We start from the raw sequence: 17686 nt of genomic DNA on the forward strand, positions 1-17686 counted from the left end.
TGAAAATAGAGAAAATATTAATGATATTCTAGTCACCACAGGTTAGTGACTAAGTATAGTTTTCCAAGGCTGTCTCTGACAGAAGTATCATTCTGTGCTCTTTTTGGTGTTTATAATGCAAAAAAAATGGGGTTTTTATTTTTTTTTAATTTGTATTTCATTTTCACCATTTACAGAGCACATACAAGTATACTTCGATCCTGCAGTGTAGCTTATGTGGGTTATCTTAACCCACCTTCAGAGCCTGATTAACTACATTCAGTCAGTGTCACTGTTCATGTCAACTGCACCATTATTGCTCCTCTCAGGCTTGTGACTCCATGACTCGTGTGGCTCTTGGGAAGGGACACACATCTCACTCACTCCTGACTGGAGTATTTCTAGGTGGCACCGTTCCTTGCCTTCTCTGTGAATTCCCCAGCAAGTCAGACTGACTGAGCAAGCATGCTTTACTTTTCTCCTCAATATAATCAGTATAATTGGCTACAGCATTACCACACAACTTTTCCTAATCAAGCCATTTATTCTTAAGATGAAAACATTGAGAGAGACTATATTTAAACAATTAAAAAAACCCAATTACATACATGCTAAATTTACCTGACCTCACTGCAATTGCAGCAAGGGAACAGACTTTCAAACCCTCACCACAGGGTTTTTCTGTGGTTACAAGTTCATAACCACCTGGGCTCCAAACAAGCACACTCATGAGTGTGTGAGCCACTCCTTAATAAAGATTAGGCCTCAAATTTTGTCCTCATCTAATAGGCAATTAGTGGATAAAGGTCCCCTGCTCAGGGTAATGTCTCAAAAGGCTGAGTCCTGGGATAACCAGAAAATTTATATATTAGCATGTGCTACGCTCTAGAGCAGTTGTGGGCAACCAGCAGCCTGAGAGCCACAAGCAGCTCATCAGGGTAATCCACTAGTGGGCCACAAGACATTTTGTTGACAATGACCATCAGGCATGCTCCCTTCTCCCTCACCTTGTAGCTCTTGGAGGACACAGTTCACTCTTTCTAGCCAATGGGAGCTGTGAGAAGCAATGGGCCTCAGGGGATGTGGTGGCTGCCACTTCCCAGAGGTCCCATTGTCCAGAAATGGCAAACCTGCAGACGGTTTTGTTGTGAACATCAACAAAATATCTCACAGCCTACCAGTGGGTTACTCTGATGATCTGCATGCAGCCCACAAGTTGCATGTTTTTCTCCACTGCCCTAGAGATTTCCTGGGAAACCCACTTAACTTTAAAAGTTCAGAATTGTCTAGCCCAGTGTTCCAAATAATCCTCGGAAGCTGATAATACTTCCCAGGGCTTACATTAGGCATGTTTCCCAACTAGAAATGTTACAGCCCTGCGCTGATGGACCAGCAAGGAGAGCAGCTGGGTTCAGGTGCTGCAGCTTTGCTCTACCACCAAGCTTGCATATCCACCTCCATAGTTGGCCACTGGACCCTCCCACTCACTGTACACAGGTGGGCAGCTGGCAAGCCAGGATCTGGCTAGCAGCAGCACTCATCAGCATTGGACGGAGAGGAGACGGAAAGTTCAGCACAATTTGCCCATTTTTTAAAAAAAAGTCAGGACCCCAGTAGGAGGGTTTAAATATGGCACCTTTAAAAACAGAACATCTGGTCACCCTGTCGTAATAAGTTATTACATGTACAGGGCCCTGGTGACTTCTTTCCTCTGCAGAGACTCTTACTGGCATTCTGGCTTTGATGTTGTTGACATGGATATTCTAAAACCTTGCAATCTGTATCTGTCATGTGGGCTGTGCTCGTATCTGTATTATAAGATTTAAAACTTTATCCCAAAATCTGCATTTTTGTTTCAAGGCCACACAGCCAACAAAACCTGTAAGTGCAATGTTAACTTTAAGCACATTGAGTTTAATGGGACCACTTGTGTGCTTACAATTAAGATTGTGCTTAAGATCTTTGTTGGATCAATGCCACAGCCAGTGTGACCCTCGGAGAAGTAGTATTTGGAATTTGTTTTCAGTTCTGCTGCTTAACCGTCTATATATTGTTTCCAGTGTGGTCAAATTGAGAAAGTTTTGTCATATTATACTCTGTGTGATTACTAAACTATAATTTGTCTGCTTCATCTCAATGAGGACCAGCATTCAGGAAGACCATTTTTTTCCCCAACAAGCATAAAAGCTACCTCATTAGAAAGTCAGGTAAAAGGAGAAGTATATTTGAAATGATCTTTAAAAATTTAGGCTTAAGTCCTTAGTAATGTATATTTCCTAGTTCATTAATGCAGAAATACTGCACAGAGATTTTAATCTTAGAGTTAATAATAAAAGCAATTTTCACTAAAAATATAAAAACTGTAATGGTAGAATCATGATATTGCATTTAGCTCTCCCACAAAAAGTCACTTTATTACTTTCTTTTGACACTTATTTTCATTCTGGGATTAATTTTACTATATAAGGGCTTCTTAACTATTCTATTAAAATTTCCATTCAGAAGCAATAATATCTAAGAGTGAATAATAGTCATGTAAATCATTATTTCATATTAATGTAAAAGATTTTGTAAGTTCTTATGAATTCTGCTGACATGCACAATTGTGAAAAGGTTATCTCTACATTCCGCAGTGATATGCGCTGGAACAAAGGAACTATTTTAAAAGCATCAGTGGAGTACATCAAGTGGCTACAAAAAGAACAACAGAGAGCCAGAGAATTAGAACACAGACAGAAGAAATTAGAACAGACTAACAGAAGACTTCTGCTTCGAATTCAGGTTTGTATAAGAATGTCACCATGAACTACAAAGATTTCTCCCTACTTATCCATCATCAAATTTAATTCATTTATATTATTTTTCTCCTAAATGCCATTTGTTAAAAGTGGGTTGGCCTTTTGCAGGAATGATACAATTTTACATCATTTTACAATTCCGTATTTACTGCTATATAGGTATCTTAGATTTCTAAAAAGCCCTTTGATAATTAGGCCATATGTAAGTTAACACATGTATAGAGAACTAATAAAATATTTGAAGAAATGTTGCCTTCTTATGTAGTATATCTACATTATAACTACCACAAAAAAAATCATTTGTTTCCCTAAAACAATATTGAACACTAAATCCTCCTCCGTATTTTCTTTTCCTCTTTGTAAAATTTCCACGGCATTGCATTGCCTTGGGGTACATTGTGCCATGTTATATTAAGTCACACATCATCTGCTCATGTGACACAAAGTATCAGAATCTGGATCTCCATAGTTTGAAATTCAAGATTTAAAGAAATATATAATCAGGTAAGCTACCTGCTCTCTTTCCAAATAGCAGCCCTGAATTTTTGTAGATAATTAATAAGTAGAAATGTCTGCGGTATTTTTCCATCACCTTTAAGTGGTTCAGTACTGTGGGTAATGGTGTTATGGGGCTGTCATAACTCTCATATTCCCATAGGGCTTCCACTTTAATAAAAGCTCAGAATTAAAAAGAAAACCAGCTCATGTTGTTTATTGCTATTTATCGTGGATTGTCCATACATTGCATTTTTAAACATATTGCCACATCTTTTGGATTAAGAATCACTGTGAATGTGCATCTCTTACATAGAGCAGTTCTAATGAAATCAAGTTTCCTTCCAAAACCATTATTTAAGTCTTTTTGTTTGAAACCATAGGAACTAGAAATACAAGCTCGTGCACATGGGCTACCACTCATGTCTTCACTCAGCGCGGTGGATGTAGCTGCCCAAGTCATCAAGCAACAGACATACCCAGCGGAAAATGCCACAGACTATTCTCAGCAACTGGTTCTGGTACATGGACCAAGTGCTGACCTTTGTGATGGATCAACAGCCTTTTCGGATCCTCTCTCGTATTTCACTGATTTGTCTTTTAGCGCTGCTTCAAAAGAAGAACAAAGGTTAGAGGAAATCTTACTGGATAATACAATATCACCATTTGGAACAGATCCACTCTTGTCTTCAATCTCGCCTGCTGCATCAAAAGAAAGCAGCAGAAGAAGTAGCTTTAGCACAGATGATGGAGATGATTTCTAAAATTAGAAAGGGCATAATGAATTTTTATAATCCTTTCCTGGTGCTAGGAGATTGTGTTACGAATTTAAGTGTGATGCTTGTACTCTGTGAAAAGAAGGTGGAGAACTGTTGTGGACATAAGCTGCTGCAAGTGTAGGATGTAAGTGAGTGCATATTTCAAAGAAAGATGAAAAATGAACATGGATTCCTATCTCTTTGCCCAGAATTGACTTCATCTGTTCAGAGCTAGCATTTGCACAGACCCTTCCTTATTCACTGGAAGGCTTTAGCCATTTCCCTCTGCATTTTCACAGCAGTATTAAAATATTTCTCAGAAAAATGAACACCCACATTGCAAAAACATATCCAAATCTCTTTTGAACCTATCACACTGTTGAATCTACCACTCTCTTCTCTCAAATTTAATGATGAGTTTTAGTCAAGATATTTGTTATTTTTTTTTAAATGAAAGTGAGAAATTTCAGTAAACACAACAATTGCAACACAAGAATGAGGAAATGTTAGAATGTGATGTACCTGCAGTAGTGAGGTTGCAAACATCACAAACAGGAAACACAGTGCTCTTTTCAGATTAAAGTCAGCATATATTCAGTGCTTCGTGAACTGCATCTACTTCAGAGTCCATAAAGTTGTATTTAGAATCCTTAAAATTTCTATTTTATTCCCATGTAGAAAAGTATCCAATGTTTTATATTTATTTTTGAACGCTTTGGATGTACAGAAGAAAAACAAAAGCTAACATAATGAGAGTGATTTAAAAGAATCAAGCAGAAACAGATGCAAGATTTAAGAAGCTTCAAGAGAGATTCTGTTTAGGCAACAGAATATACTAAGTGCAGGTATGTTCAAGACACAATGAACATACTCAAGACACAATGAACATAATCAGTACAAATAAACCCAGCCATTACTGCTAATATTGCTACCAGCTCTTTGCAGCAAACTCTTTTCTCTACTGTTTTTCCTGATAAAACTTTTTCCAAACATGAAGGCTACGTCTACACTGGCCCCAAATTCCGGAAAAGGGATGCAAAGCAGGTAAGTCAGCGTAGGGAAAGTAGGAATAAGAGATCCTCTGGAAAAGGGCTTTATTCCGGAGGATCGTGCCAGTCTAGACGCTTTTTTTCCGGCTTTTCCCCAAGCCGGAAAAAAAGCGGCGGACATGTTTATTTAAATCCACGGGGGATATTTAAATCCCCCGCGGATTTCCTTATGCTGACTTACCTTTTCCGGAATTTGGGGCCAATGTAGACGTAGCCGAATTGTATGTGATTTCCTGTTGTAACATAATAAGGTTTTTTTTCTAAAGGATAATATCTAAATTGACACCTATGTCTTTGAGCCAGTTGGATATGGAAGGCAATGAATTCGGTTCCCATTATATGTATTTTGTCAGAGAGAATTATAATTTGTTTCTAGATTCACTATAAAAATGAAGTAGGCAGATCTTGGAATCAAAAGGGATATTCCTGATTCCTATTGATATGATTCATTGCTTTCTAACATGCTAGTCTTGGGTACTCACAAAATATGTGAATTGATAATGCCACAGATGTTTGGCAGTTGGAGGGCAGGTAGAAGACACAGTTTTTGTACACAGTGAGATTTTGGAGATGTATATTCTTGGAATAGATTGAGTGCAATCATTCTGAATCTAATATTAATACACTGCAAATTGAGCTGGCACTAGCTCTTCACAGCTTTCCTCAGCTGAGTCAGAAGAGGTTGGGTGTGAGAGAAGAGTGTCTTTGTGCAAGTCAAAAAATGTTTCAAAGTAGAAATGTGTTCAACTTTGCTCTATCAGAGCCTGTCTAAAAAAAGGTATCATATAGATGTGGCTAGTGGAGTAGCTAAGGGAGAGTCAATCAGGCTGTTAGTTGAGTGAATGTTTTAAATTTATTGTCATAGAATATGTCTTTACCCTCCTTTTCTTTTTTTTTTTTTTTTTAAAGTGCCATATATCAAATGAGATCTCCTGGATATCCATTCAAATTGCTAAATGGATAGGTCCCTTAGCTAAATGATTTACCGAGGCCATAGCCCATACCTGACTAATGTGCAACAGCATAGCCAGTTTGAGGACCTTAGTTTTCTTATCTGGTGTATTCTTGATCAAATTTTATCTTTTCATTCAATATCAATTGGACTGATTTCATTGCACTGCTAGGAGCTTAAGACATGTGTTTATAAACTGTATAATTGTATCTGAGGATCTCGGGAGTATTGCAGACATATAGTAAAACCAATCCAAATCCATCTAAAGGAAACATTTTGAGTTTTCTGGTCAATTCAAGAAGTTGTATTAGCTCATATATATCAAATTATTTAGACTCTAAACAATTTGGGGCCAGGACTATCTTCTTTTTAATGAGCCTATTACAATAGGGTTCTAATTCTTGACCGAGGCCTTAGTTGTTATTACAATGCAAATAACAACAACAACAGAGATGTTAAGTATTTGTTAAAGAGCATGGGGAGTGGAGATGGGAGCATGAAGGGATATTAACCAAAGGTAAATGAATACAGGAAAAAGAGCCATTTCTAATGGCTCAGTAAACAAGGGTCAGACTAGGAGAAGAGTCTGTTTGGCTAGAGTTCACAGTTTTGTCAGGGACTAGCTTGTAGTGAAAGTTAAATACAAAATAGGATATAGCCAAATATTCATGCACAGATATCTAATTTAGGATGTGTATTGCCCATTTCAGCTGCTAATGGGAGGGGATTGTTGACTAATGTCAAGTATTTTAATTTGTCGTTGTACTGTACCTTCTACTACATTAGTTTTAAATGCACCAATGTGAGTTTGCTCATAATGGAGAAAACGAAATTAAATATGAATATGTTACTTGATTTTCCCATTGAATTTTTAGCCCATACATTAAAACTATACTGACTTTAAGGAACATCCCGTATTTAACCGTGTCTACAAGAGCTGCCCCAAAAAAAGTATTACAGTGCAGCCACGATTTTGTAAAAAGTTCATTGTTATTCATCTGACAATGCCCTCAATATGAAACACCAGATATATTTTCTGCATGAGAAATCTAATGGCGTGCTTCTATTTCCATATACTGAATAGCTGTCTCTGCAAATAAATATATTGACAACTGCACTCTCATCAGATGTAGTCATTGATAATGCCATGTCAATGCCATTAAATTATCTTTCCAGTAGAAATTCATAATTTCAGATCATCGTTAGAGTTTTCATGAATTACTACAACTTAATATTTTGTCACCCCTGAAATCATTTAATGGTATAGGGTGGAAAAGACTTCTCCTACCCATCATTTAGGGGATGAATCTTTGGAGGAAAAAGAATTAAGTTGGCTCCCTTGTGACAGAGTCTATAGTTTCCTGGTCTGATCTATTAATACAAACATTTTAAAGTTTACAAAAATGGCAATGGAGAAGCATCCTGCTGGGTTGAGGAAGTATTACAGAGGGCTGGCTGGCCAAAGGTACTTACGTGTTGGTCTCTCTATCCCTAATTTTCAAGAATTAACAATTCTCTTTCAGCTCAAATATAGTGAATTGGTTCTAAAGTTTAGTATTTTTTTAAACCAGGACACAATACTTTCTTCATTGCAAGCTTGTGCAGAGGAAAGAGATTTGATGTATACACGGACAACTCCTGAAGCAAAACTCAGGCAAAACTATTAATGTCAATGAGTAAATTAAGTATTAGGATTGCAGGGGAATATGTCAAGATTATTTCTAATACAGCCTTGTTTGTTGAAATCTTATATACAAGAAGTGTGGAGTGTGTCTGTGACTCAGGCCCTGACAAAGGAAAACTTCTGTAGTTCTGGGATATCCCCTATCCATAGGTGCTGGAATTAGGGATACTCGGGGGGTGGCACCTTTGGGCTTGAGGTAGTTTCCATAATATAGAGGCTTAACAGGTTAGTTCAATGACTCTTTGTGCCCCGATTATATAAATTGTTCCAGCACCCCTGTCACTAGCTTCATTTTTTACAGATATGTAAAATGAGGAGTTTTTGCCTGTTTTTAGTAGCAGATATTAAAAGCTGGTCATCATATTCTTACAGTATACATGAACCAGTGAACTGATAATTATACAAAAGGAAAGGGAGTTGAAATATTACCATCTTGTTTAATTCATGAAACGAATATAGATACTATACTAAGAAATGAGACCTAAATTATTTCTCTGTCTAGAGTTGGGATTCTGTTTGAAAAGGTAAAATAAGTGCAAACATTTTAACAAACAGAACTGCAGTTGCTTTATAGGGTAAAGGACTAAATATAATTCAGTCATTTAATCTTAATAAGAACATTGTTATTATAATACCTTTTGACTTTAATAGGGCTGTATATATGAATGGAGGTTGTAAAATTATTGTAATTTAAAATTGTTAAGTCTGTTAGATCAGTAAAGATATTTACATTACTAGCATGAGACTAGAATATTTTTATAATTGCTATTTTTCATTGTTAACCATACAGTATCTTGTTTTCTAAGTAAATGTATGTGACAGAATATACTTTATTACATACAATACATGCAATTTTTATAAAAATGCACTTGATATGTCCTGGTATTTTATGTTTATTGTATTAATGCAATTAAAGAACTAAAATTAAAACATCTTTTTACATGTCCCTTGTGAAATCTCACTGTCCAGCCTCACTAAGAACATACTGTAAAACAATATAATAAGCCAAGAACATTTGAGAAGAAACCGATGAGATTTCACAACTACTAAACATTTAGTCCATTAGTACATCATGATCCAGAAGCCTTCCATTAATGAAAATAATTGATACATTCTTTAATATGGTCTTCTGCCATCTGCTTATTCCTGCTGCTAAGGCTTTGATTTATGGAAAGTGTTTTCAGAATGTTGCAAAATTGCTAGCAGGCATGATGATATCTGTTAAATCACTTAGATGCCTTACAAAAATCTCTTACTAGACTAGAAGTTCCCCAGACAACCTAGGATAAACAGAATATTGTGTTTTAAGATGTAAAACATTTTAAAAGCTGATCATCAGGCAACATTTTGAATTAAGATTTGGTTTGAACATTCTGAATTACCAATATCAAACGTGCAATCTCAAGAATATAGCTGGCATTTTATGTACATGAATAGTACAAATATTGTTAATTAGGAATATATTTCAGCCAGGTTTAGTAGCATTTTTGTTCCTTTCTTTGAAAATAAGGATTTTCTTTGTTTCATATAGTACTAGCTAAACATTGTATTTCAAATGAAGAGAAGTATTGTCATCTTTGTTACTATTATTTCATAAGTCCCTTCATTAAGATTTCCCTAATTAATGTTAAAAATCACACAGGCTAATTATTACTTACATACAAAAGTTCTGTGATTACCCACAGGAAGGAAACTTTGCTTGTGCATACATTATACACAAATCTGATTATGAAAGGTTCTTTGTGCAGTGCTGAGAACTCTCAATTCCATTTGAAGAATGGAGAAGCTCAGCATCTTGCAGAATCAAGCTCCGAATGGTTAAATAAATAGCATCAGGAAATCCAATCAGAAGTTATTAAACAGATTAGTGAAGACACTGTGTGTTGGGCTGCTTGATTAAAAATGGTGATGTTAGAAAATGATAGCCAGTCAGGTCTGATGTAGCATCACTTGTATTGACAACCGATGGGAGATTAAAGGAAAACCCCGAAGTTTTGATACTAATCAGTTTCAGGGCCAAAAATCTAATTATAAGGGTGGGTACAGAAGTGAAACATGCTAAGGCTTATTGGTTAAATCACTGATACCCATCAAGTTAAATATATATCAGTTTCATTAATTGGCAACCACAAGACAAGTATACTATATTCCGGATGATGATGATTTTGATATAATTCACCACATTGTGGTTAAGTATATGATTCATGTAATAAGAAAAAGGTGCCTGCAGGCTATTGTTCCTAGCATGGATTAAAATTTACATATTGCTTCTCCTTATGTCAAAACATCTGGTGTCTGCAAATGCTAACATTTCGTTAAAAAGTTTCATGAGCTAGGAAAAGTGGATTGGAAACATTGGCTGTGAATCATTCAAGCATTATAATGGAATAAGAGGCTATGTTAAGAAAAGGCAGATTGCTGAAAACAATACTAGAGTCAACACAGCAGAGTGCTATGCTTGTCAATGTGATGGGTGATTCTGGTTGAATGAAAGGTGAAATTGCCTGAAATCTTATGAAATAATTAATCATTTTCAATTATCATGAAAATTTTCCCTTAAATTCAAAACTAAATGAAATACATATTTCTTTCATTTAAAAAAGTCACTGAAAATTACCACAAAAATTTGAACCAAATGAAAAATGTTAATTTCCTTTCCAACGTGTCCCTGAAATTGATTGCTGTGTTTCCTCTTGTCCTATTCTGGAGCAAAAAGTGTAATGAATCCGAGTGGAGGGGCTATGGAGGATACTGGCATTGTTTCAAGGAATCAGCTGGACAGGGAGACGCATGCCAATAAACTGCCTATTGAAGAGAATATGTAAGAGAAGATTTGTAGCTTTTAATGTCACCTTTTCTTCAGCTCCATGTTTTGGTATATACATATCATGCTTCCTCTGAATGCAACTATCTTTCCCATTTACTGCATAGGTTGAATTGCTATACAATGTTTAGCTACCTGTTGTTGAGCAGTCTTTTTGTTTACAACTATGCAGTCACTTGAATCTCTAAAGATGTTTGTTAGTGATAATATGGATCCAACTACCAAAGAAAGGTACCTGCGTCAGGTGCTCTAGAGGAGATTTTTGGCAGATGATTTGGTTCAGCATGTCATCCATACCGGCTCGATTGCTTTAAAGTTTGGTACAACTCACTGATACAACTGACCATAAAAGTAAGCATCAGGGCTTGTGAATGACTGAGATTAGTCTTTTTTTTTACTGTTACTTACTGTTACTCTGGATGTAGAAAACATTAAGTAGATCTACACTGAAATTAAACACCCAGAGCTGGCTCATGTCAGTTGATTTGGGCATGCTTGGCTTGGGATGCTAGACTCTACAATTGCAGTATAGATGACTGGGCTTGGGCTGAACCCCTGGCTCTGAGACCCTATGGGGAAAATATCTCAAAACCCAGTTTTATAGCCCCACAGCTTAAGCCAATTGCCATGGGCCAACCACAGGTTTTAATTGCAGAATAGACATACCTGCAGTGGCTCCTCAAGGTAGGTCCACCCTTCGATGTAAGTCCAGAATTCAAGCTTGGGCTCCAGTCATATCCCCCTCCCTTCTACATACAATCTGGGCAGAGGGCACATGGTCAAGCATGCAAGCCCTATTGCTTTGCAGGGTAGAGGCTACTCCACTGGACTCATGCACGGGGAGTCTCTACAAGCTCATGGTGGACTGTCTCTACAAGTCTGGTAGACAGTCCAGCTTACCCAAACTGTACCAAGAACAAAGGGTTAGAGTAGCTGTGTTTTGCGAGGGCATTAGGAAGGTGATATGGGGCATTGGACTCGGGCATGTATAAATACAGTGTGGATGCTGAGCACCAAGTGGGAATCCAGGCATCAACAGTGCCTTGACTGGGGCTACAAATGAGTGCAGATGCTCTGGTCTTACATTTAAACATCCAGGGTCTGATAACTCAAGTTCTACTAACTCAGGTTGCATTGCAGCATAGGCATACCCTGACAGGTGACAGGGGTTGAAGACAGAATAATGAGCTTGATGGATCTTTGTTCTGATCCAGTATGGCTGTTATGTGGGTAGAAGCTGCACCAAGGTAGGTTCTTACATTACTGCAGGGCCATGGTAAACTGAGGCAGCAGCAGATGCCCCCAAAGACTGTAGCAACACCATTTAAACATATTGACAAAAAAGCTGAGTGGGGTAATTAACACATGATAGTCGTTCCACTGTAAAAACCGAATGGGTACAAGACACTTTACTTTTACTGTGAGGTAAACTAAGCATAGACAACAGCTGGTAGGGGATCTAGTGCTGTGGAAACCAACCAGTCTATCGCGAGGCATTCCGGGCCCCTCATTTCCCCCCACCCCCAAAAAGCCCCACTAACTTCCTCCAGCGACAATGGAGGTAGTGGCAGATTCCCGCGGGGTGGACGGTAGTTCTGCAGCTGCGCGTCACTTCCGGGGGTTCCGGAAATGCTCTGGCTGCTTCCTTTCCCCAGGTCTGTGGCGTGACGGGAACTTACTGGGTGAGTCCCGAGAGGCATGCGCTGGGACTTCCTTTCTCTGTGGGAGGGGGGAGTTGGGCCCAGAGGGGGCACATGATGGGGGCTTCCCTGCTCCGCGGGAGGCTTATGCTGGCCTTGGAGGAGGTGCGCGACGGGGCTTCCCTCCTCCATGGGGGAGGGGTGTCGATGCTGAGGGGGCATGTGACGGGGGCTTCCCTGCTCCATGGGAGGGGGCACTTGAGCCTGGAGGAGGCATGCGACAGGGCTTCTCTGCTCTGGGGGGGGGGAGGGTGGAATCCTGAGAGAAGGCGGGTGCAGGGGACTCTCTGTCCCCACTGGCACCCTGCCCCCTAACCCAGAACCCTGTCCCCTGCCCTCCCAGCACCCTGTTCCCTCTCCTCTGCCACCACTGGCACCCTGTCCCCTGCCCCAGGACCCACTAGCACGCTTCCCCAGTACCATGTCCCCTGTTCCCACCAGCACAGTCGGGGCCACATTAGCGAGACTTGGGGAGGGGGAAGCATTGGAGGAGGTTTTTTTGTTTGCATCTCACTTGTGTGGCCCCAACTGACTTTTCTGTGGGTCAGTGACCCCTGACTCAAAACAGGTTCCCCGCACTACTCATAAATAAAGACAATGCAAAACCTTTTTGTGTTTGACATAGTATTTTATTTAAAAATGAAACCTGGCCAACAAACCCCAATTGGAGCCAAGCTCCCATCTGGCCACAGCATCATAACACTCCTGCACTCCCCTTTCCTCCAGATCCTACATCTGAGCCTATCATACACTGGAACCTCCTGCCCTGAGCCCCTCACATATCCCGAACCAAATTCCTGAACCCTCACATCCACAAGCCTGTGGCTTGCTTAGTACCCCAACCCTACATCTGATCCCAACATTGTCTGTTCCCCTCCCCGAGCCAGTATTCCCTCCACCTCCTCCTGAATCCAGATTTCCTCCCAGAGCTTGCACCTCTTACCCCTTCCCACACCCAAATCCCTCATTTGCACCCCAGAGCCTACACATCCTGTCTCAATCCAGCGAGGGTACAACTAGACTGCAGGAGTTTTTCAGGATTCCAGAGATACCCCAGAAAAACTCTTCTGCATCCAGAGATGTTTGTTCTTCCACTTCTTTTAGTGGAAGAGCAAACATGCTCTTTTGGTAACCCCTATATTCCTCTTTCCATGAGGAATAAGGGAGCTTCCAAAAAGAAGGATTTTTTCTGACATTTGGTCCAATCTAGACAGGCCAAATGTTGGAAAAACCTCTTCCTACTGAGGAATTAAAAAAAAAGCAGCTGTATAAGGGTTGGGAATAGCAAGTGATGGAGAGTAGAAAGGGCGGGGCTTCAAGGAAGGGGCGGGGCGGTAGATCTTGGCTTGTTCTGTCATTTAAAAAGTAATGTTGGGTGTAAAAAGGTTGGAGACCACAGATCTAGTGCAAACCTCATCTGGCTTACTCACAGTAAACATTACAAATGTCTTGGCTATGCTTAGGATTTTACAGTGCAGTAACTATCTGAGTTTAACTCACTTTAAAAAAAAAAACAAAAACAAAATATCTTGGTGTCAGTGAAAAAGCCAAAAACAATTGAGGGGAAAGGGTGTGGAGAAAAGTGCATTTTGTACCCCCAACTGCCAACTTTGGATCTGGAGTTGGTGCACCTTTAAAATGGGGCAGGGAGAAATACACTGAGCAGTGGCAACTGAACGTTCTCAGGTGGACAGAGATCGGAAGAACAGAAAGTTGAAAGCTCATGGCTAGGCTTGGTAACCAGATTCCCAGCATAGATCCACAACCTCTTTGTCAGCTGCTGCTTTTTTGTTCGAAGAGAGAGAATGAATGAGACAGCGGGATTGTTCTTTCTCAGCTTCCATAGGGTGGGTTACAAGTGCTGCTTCCCAGACCCCCCACAACAGTCTCTCTTACTCTTTTCAAACAGGATTGCATTAGTGGAGAAGGAACATGCAACTGATCCTAACCCCCCCACTGCTGTCTCTCTCTCCCTCCTTGGATGTGTCTAAGCCAGGGCCGGATTAAGGGGGGGGTTGGCCGGGCAGCTGCCCAGAGCACCAACCTATGCGGGGCTCCTGATGGCAGTTCTAAGGCATGCAGAGTGCCTGGCCGCATGGCGCCCCTTAGAGCTGCTATCAGGTGCCACACGCCCGGGGCCGGGGCTGCGCAGCGCCCCTTAGAGCTGCCATCGGGTGCTGTGCACCCAGGGCCAGGGACCGTGCAGCGCCTCTTATTGCTGAAATCGGGCACCACGTGCCCGATTGCAGCTGTAAGGTGCACAGTGCACCAGGGGGCGGGGCCGTGCATGCGCCATGCGCCCAGGGGTGGAGCCACGCAGGCATCGCATGCCCGCTGCCCGGGACGCAGGAATGGCTCGAGCTGGCCCTGATCTAGGCTGTTTCTCTCCAGGGAAAAGCTGCTCCAGATGGAAGGAGTAAAGATGCACCTTTTCCCACTTCCCCTCACCTGCAGCTGTTGAGGACTGCTACCGTACTAGCTGGGCCTGGCACAGAGGGTCAGCAGGGACTGCTAAAGGTAAATTAGTCCTAATATATAAGTAATAATTAAAAACATGTTTAAAAGATCAAGATGGGCTATTTACTTATCCTGACCCTCATTTTTATGAAATATCATAGGCAATTAAAAATGAATATACTCCCTTTTCAGCTGGGATTTCCCAAGGGCCCTGAGGATGCTAAGATTTCCTTGGGATCCAATGGGTATTGGCTGCTTCACTCCGTCAGCTCTTTGAAAAAGCATTATTTGTTTGTTAATACTACCATAATGCTTAGAAACCCCAGTTCTGGGCCAGGCCTCCATTATGTTCACTCCAGACATCTAAGCTGCCATTGAATAAGAGATGTTTCAAACTTACTCTCAAGCATTTTCTCTGATTATAGGAGCAATCCTATTGACTTCACAGGGCTTTCTCTCATAGCAAGGTTTTGCTAAGTCAGACTTTCAGATTCTACTGGTAGGGCACAAGTATTGACAATGAAAAATACTCTGTGTTAAAAGCCATTTGACTGTCTTCTCAATTCAGCAAGAAGTAGGGTCAGACTTATTTTATGCAAAGCAAATATCTCATCCTTAACAGTATGTGTATTGATTCAGTTTATAGCAACTGAGCTGCACTGGGGTAAAGGAGTTGCATTGGCCCTTATAAAATTAACAAGACAGTTGTATGTTTGAATGTATACATACTACACTCAGACAATTAGAAGGGTACAAAAAATGGAAGAGCAGATGAAGATAGAGTGGAGAGAAGTAGTCATGTTATCCACTCAAAGCAATAGGCTCCTGTTTGTTACCTATCTGCAAACCAGTAAAAATAAACTTTTCCCTGCAGTTAACTGACTCGTTTCATGTTTCTGTAAATGTAGTTTACAAACAAACTAGGAAATTGTTCTGCAAAATGCTTTGGGCATTTGCTTCCATAGAGCCTTTGGGCTCCTGTTTGGGAGTCTGAATAGGGGTCGTGAGCTATTTTTTATTTTTTGATGGGGAAGGCTAGAGTTTGGAGAGAGTTGAGGGCAAAGAAGTTGGGGGTTGTAAATTAACTATTTTTTTGTGAAGGAAAAAAAACCCATAGGATTGCTATTTTAGTTTGTGATTACATTTCAAATTCTCTGGTCAGGCCCTACGGGTTGGCACAGGTATTTTTTTTTGTAGATGTACTTTGAAATTTAAGGCCCATATTCTGCATTCTTTGCTCACATTGGCCTGGATACACTAGATCAGGTAGGTCAGTTTAAGGTATGCCATCCAGCTATGGAAAAAGCCGAGCCACTGGGGCATCTTCACCATGCAAGGCTGAAGGAAGCACATACTCCTGTTGCCTGCCCTTGCTCCTCACACATTGAGGAGTACCAGACGCCAGCAGGGACTGCTCTCAGCATTTGATTGGGAGATCTACACTAGATCCGCTAAATCTAATGCTAGGAGATCAGCCTCCAGTGGATTGATCTTCTCTGTAGTGTTGACGTGCCCATTAAGTAGTGCCAATGGGACTTTATGTGGAATAAGGTGCTCTTCAAAGTGTGTAAGGGTGTAAAGATCTAGCCCTAACTAAAACATGTTAATCATATTACAGCGTATCCCTTGCTCAGAGTCTAGTATTTTTCCCTTCTTGGTGACAGAACTTTTGTAAACATCCTATTCCATTACAGTGACACCTGTGAGAAAGCAGGATGAGGAAGCTTTAGCTTTAGCTTTTAGCACCAAGTCCTCGGGCATCTTCCCCATTTATAAATTATCTGGACCCTAAATCTGTATTATAAATAATACATGTATGTGGTACATAGTCCTAATGATATAATTCAGTTTTGGATTTTTACTACCATTCATAAACTGCTTCAGCAGACCTCTTGTAATTTATTATATCAATAGAACCCCTTAAATTACATCCTATATTCTGCCATGTGTTGCCCTATAAAATAAAGTGGCTTGTATTCAATAAGAGCAGCACTAAAAGCAGAACGAGACAGAAGTCAAATGTCCTTTATTGAGGATGGAAGTTACCGCACATGACAGGGTACAAGACAAGCAAAAACTTGAACAAAATTAATATAATGCACAACTTAATTATTTGCTTCTGAAGTTTTCCAAATATACAGATGAGGGTTATGTAACTCTGGGTGAGAGTCTCAGCATCTCTTTGTACATTTCTCACTCTACTTGTACCAGAGTTTAGCATTCAGATTTCTCTGTAAGCTGTGTGCTTGTACAGCTGCTCAGGAAAGATTCAAGTGAGCCCCAGGAGAGCTCCCACAGCTAGGTTTTTTATTTCTTCTGGTGGTGCATATCCACACATGCCTTAGTGAACATAAAATTTATTCTGCACAGGGATGGAAAAAATCCACACATGGATAGAAAAGATTAGAGAGAATATTGTTGCTAAGGTTTTTTCTACACTGCAATCCCCTAAAGCTTTGTGTAGAATTCATAAATTGCACAGCCCATAGCACAGGTACAAATAGCAGTGTGGATAGTGAGGCACTGTTTAGGTGAGTAAAGACACATCCAAATCCTACAGAGCTCATTGCATGCTCAAGCAATGCTTCCTATCTATGCTACTTCTGGTTTTGTGGGTGCAAGGAGCAATTCCTAGTGAAACCAGTTGGGGTGGATGACAGAAGGGTAGGCAGCACTCCTTTCACCTCACACCTGGACTCCCATTTAAGAAGGTCAAGAACTGCAGATGTGAGGGGGTGGGTAGGGGAATCTTCACAACTCTCTCCCCATGAGTGCTGAGTATGTTAGCTTTATTTCAGATGCTTTCTTCCTCTGCAGTGTGTAAGCTCTCCTTCCAGGGAGTCCTGGGGGCAGCAGCTGGAGGGGGATGCCATGGGTGTAGGGTCCATCAAAGCCCTTCTGCAGAGAGGTTCTGCCTGAGGATTGAAGTGTGGAGGTGCAGAAACTTTGAGGGGAAACTCATGGGGTATGTCTAGACTGGCAAGATTTTG

The 17686-nt window shown here is 40.4% G+C and overlaps 1 protein-coding gene across 6 annotated transcripts in view; it reads left to right on the plus strand.

The window, feature by feature from the left end:
* The window catches only part of TFEC (transcription factor EC), a 127046-nt gene extending 118399 nt beyond the window's left edge, over positions 1–8647 (plus strand). For all 6 annotated transcript variants that reach the window (XM_075929346.2, XM_075929364.2, XM_075929371.2 and 3 more), the window contains 2 exons: positions 2613–2760; positions 3656–8647. In XM_075929346.2, coding sequence (XP_075785461.2) covers positions 2613–2760; positions 3656–4036 — 529 coding nt within the window. In that variant the 3' untranslated portion in view covers positions 4037–8647. The remainder of the gene's footprint in view (positions 1–2612; positions 2761–3655) is intronic.
* Positions 8648–17686: the final 9039 nt, after the last annotated feature.

This window comes from Pelodiscus sinensis, chromosome 1 (genome assembly GCF_052426305.1).
Source record: "Pelodiscus sinensis isolate ZL-2025 chromosome 1, ASM5242630v1, whole genome shotgun sequence".
Classification (NCBI taxonomy): Eukaryota; Metazoa; Chordata; order Testudines; family Trionychidae; genus Pelodiscus; species Pelodiscus sinensis.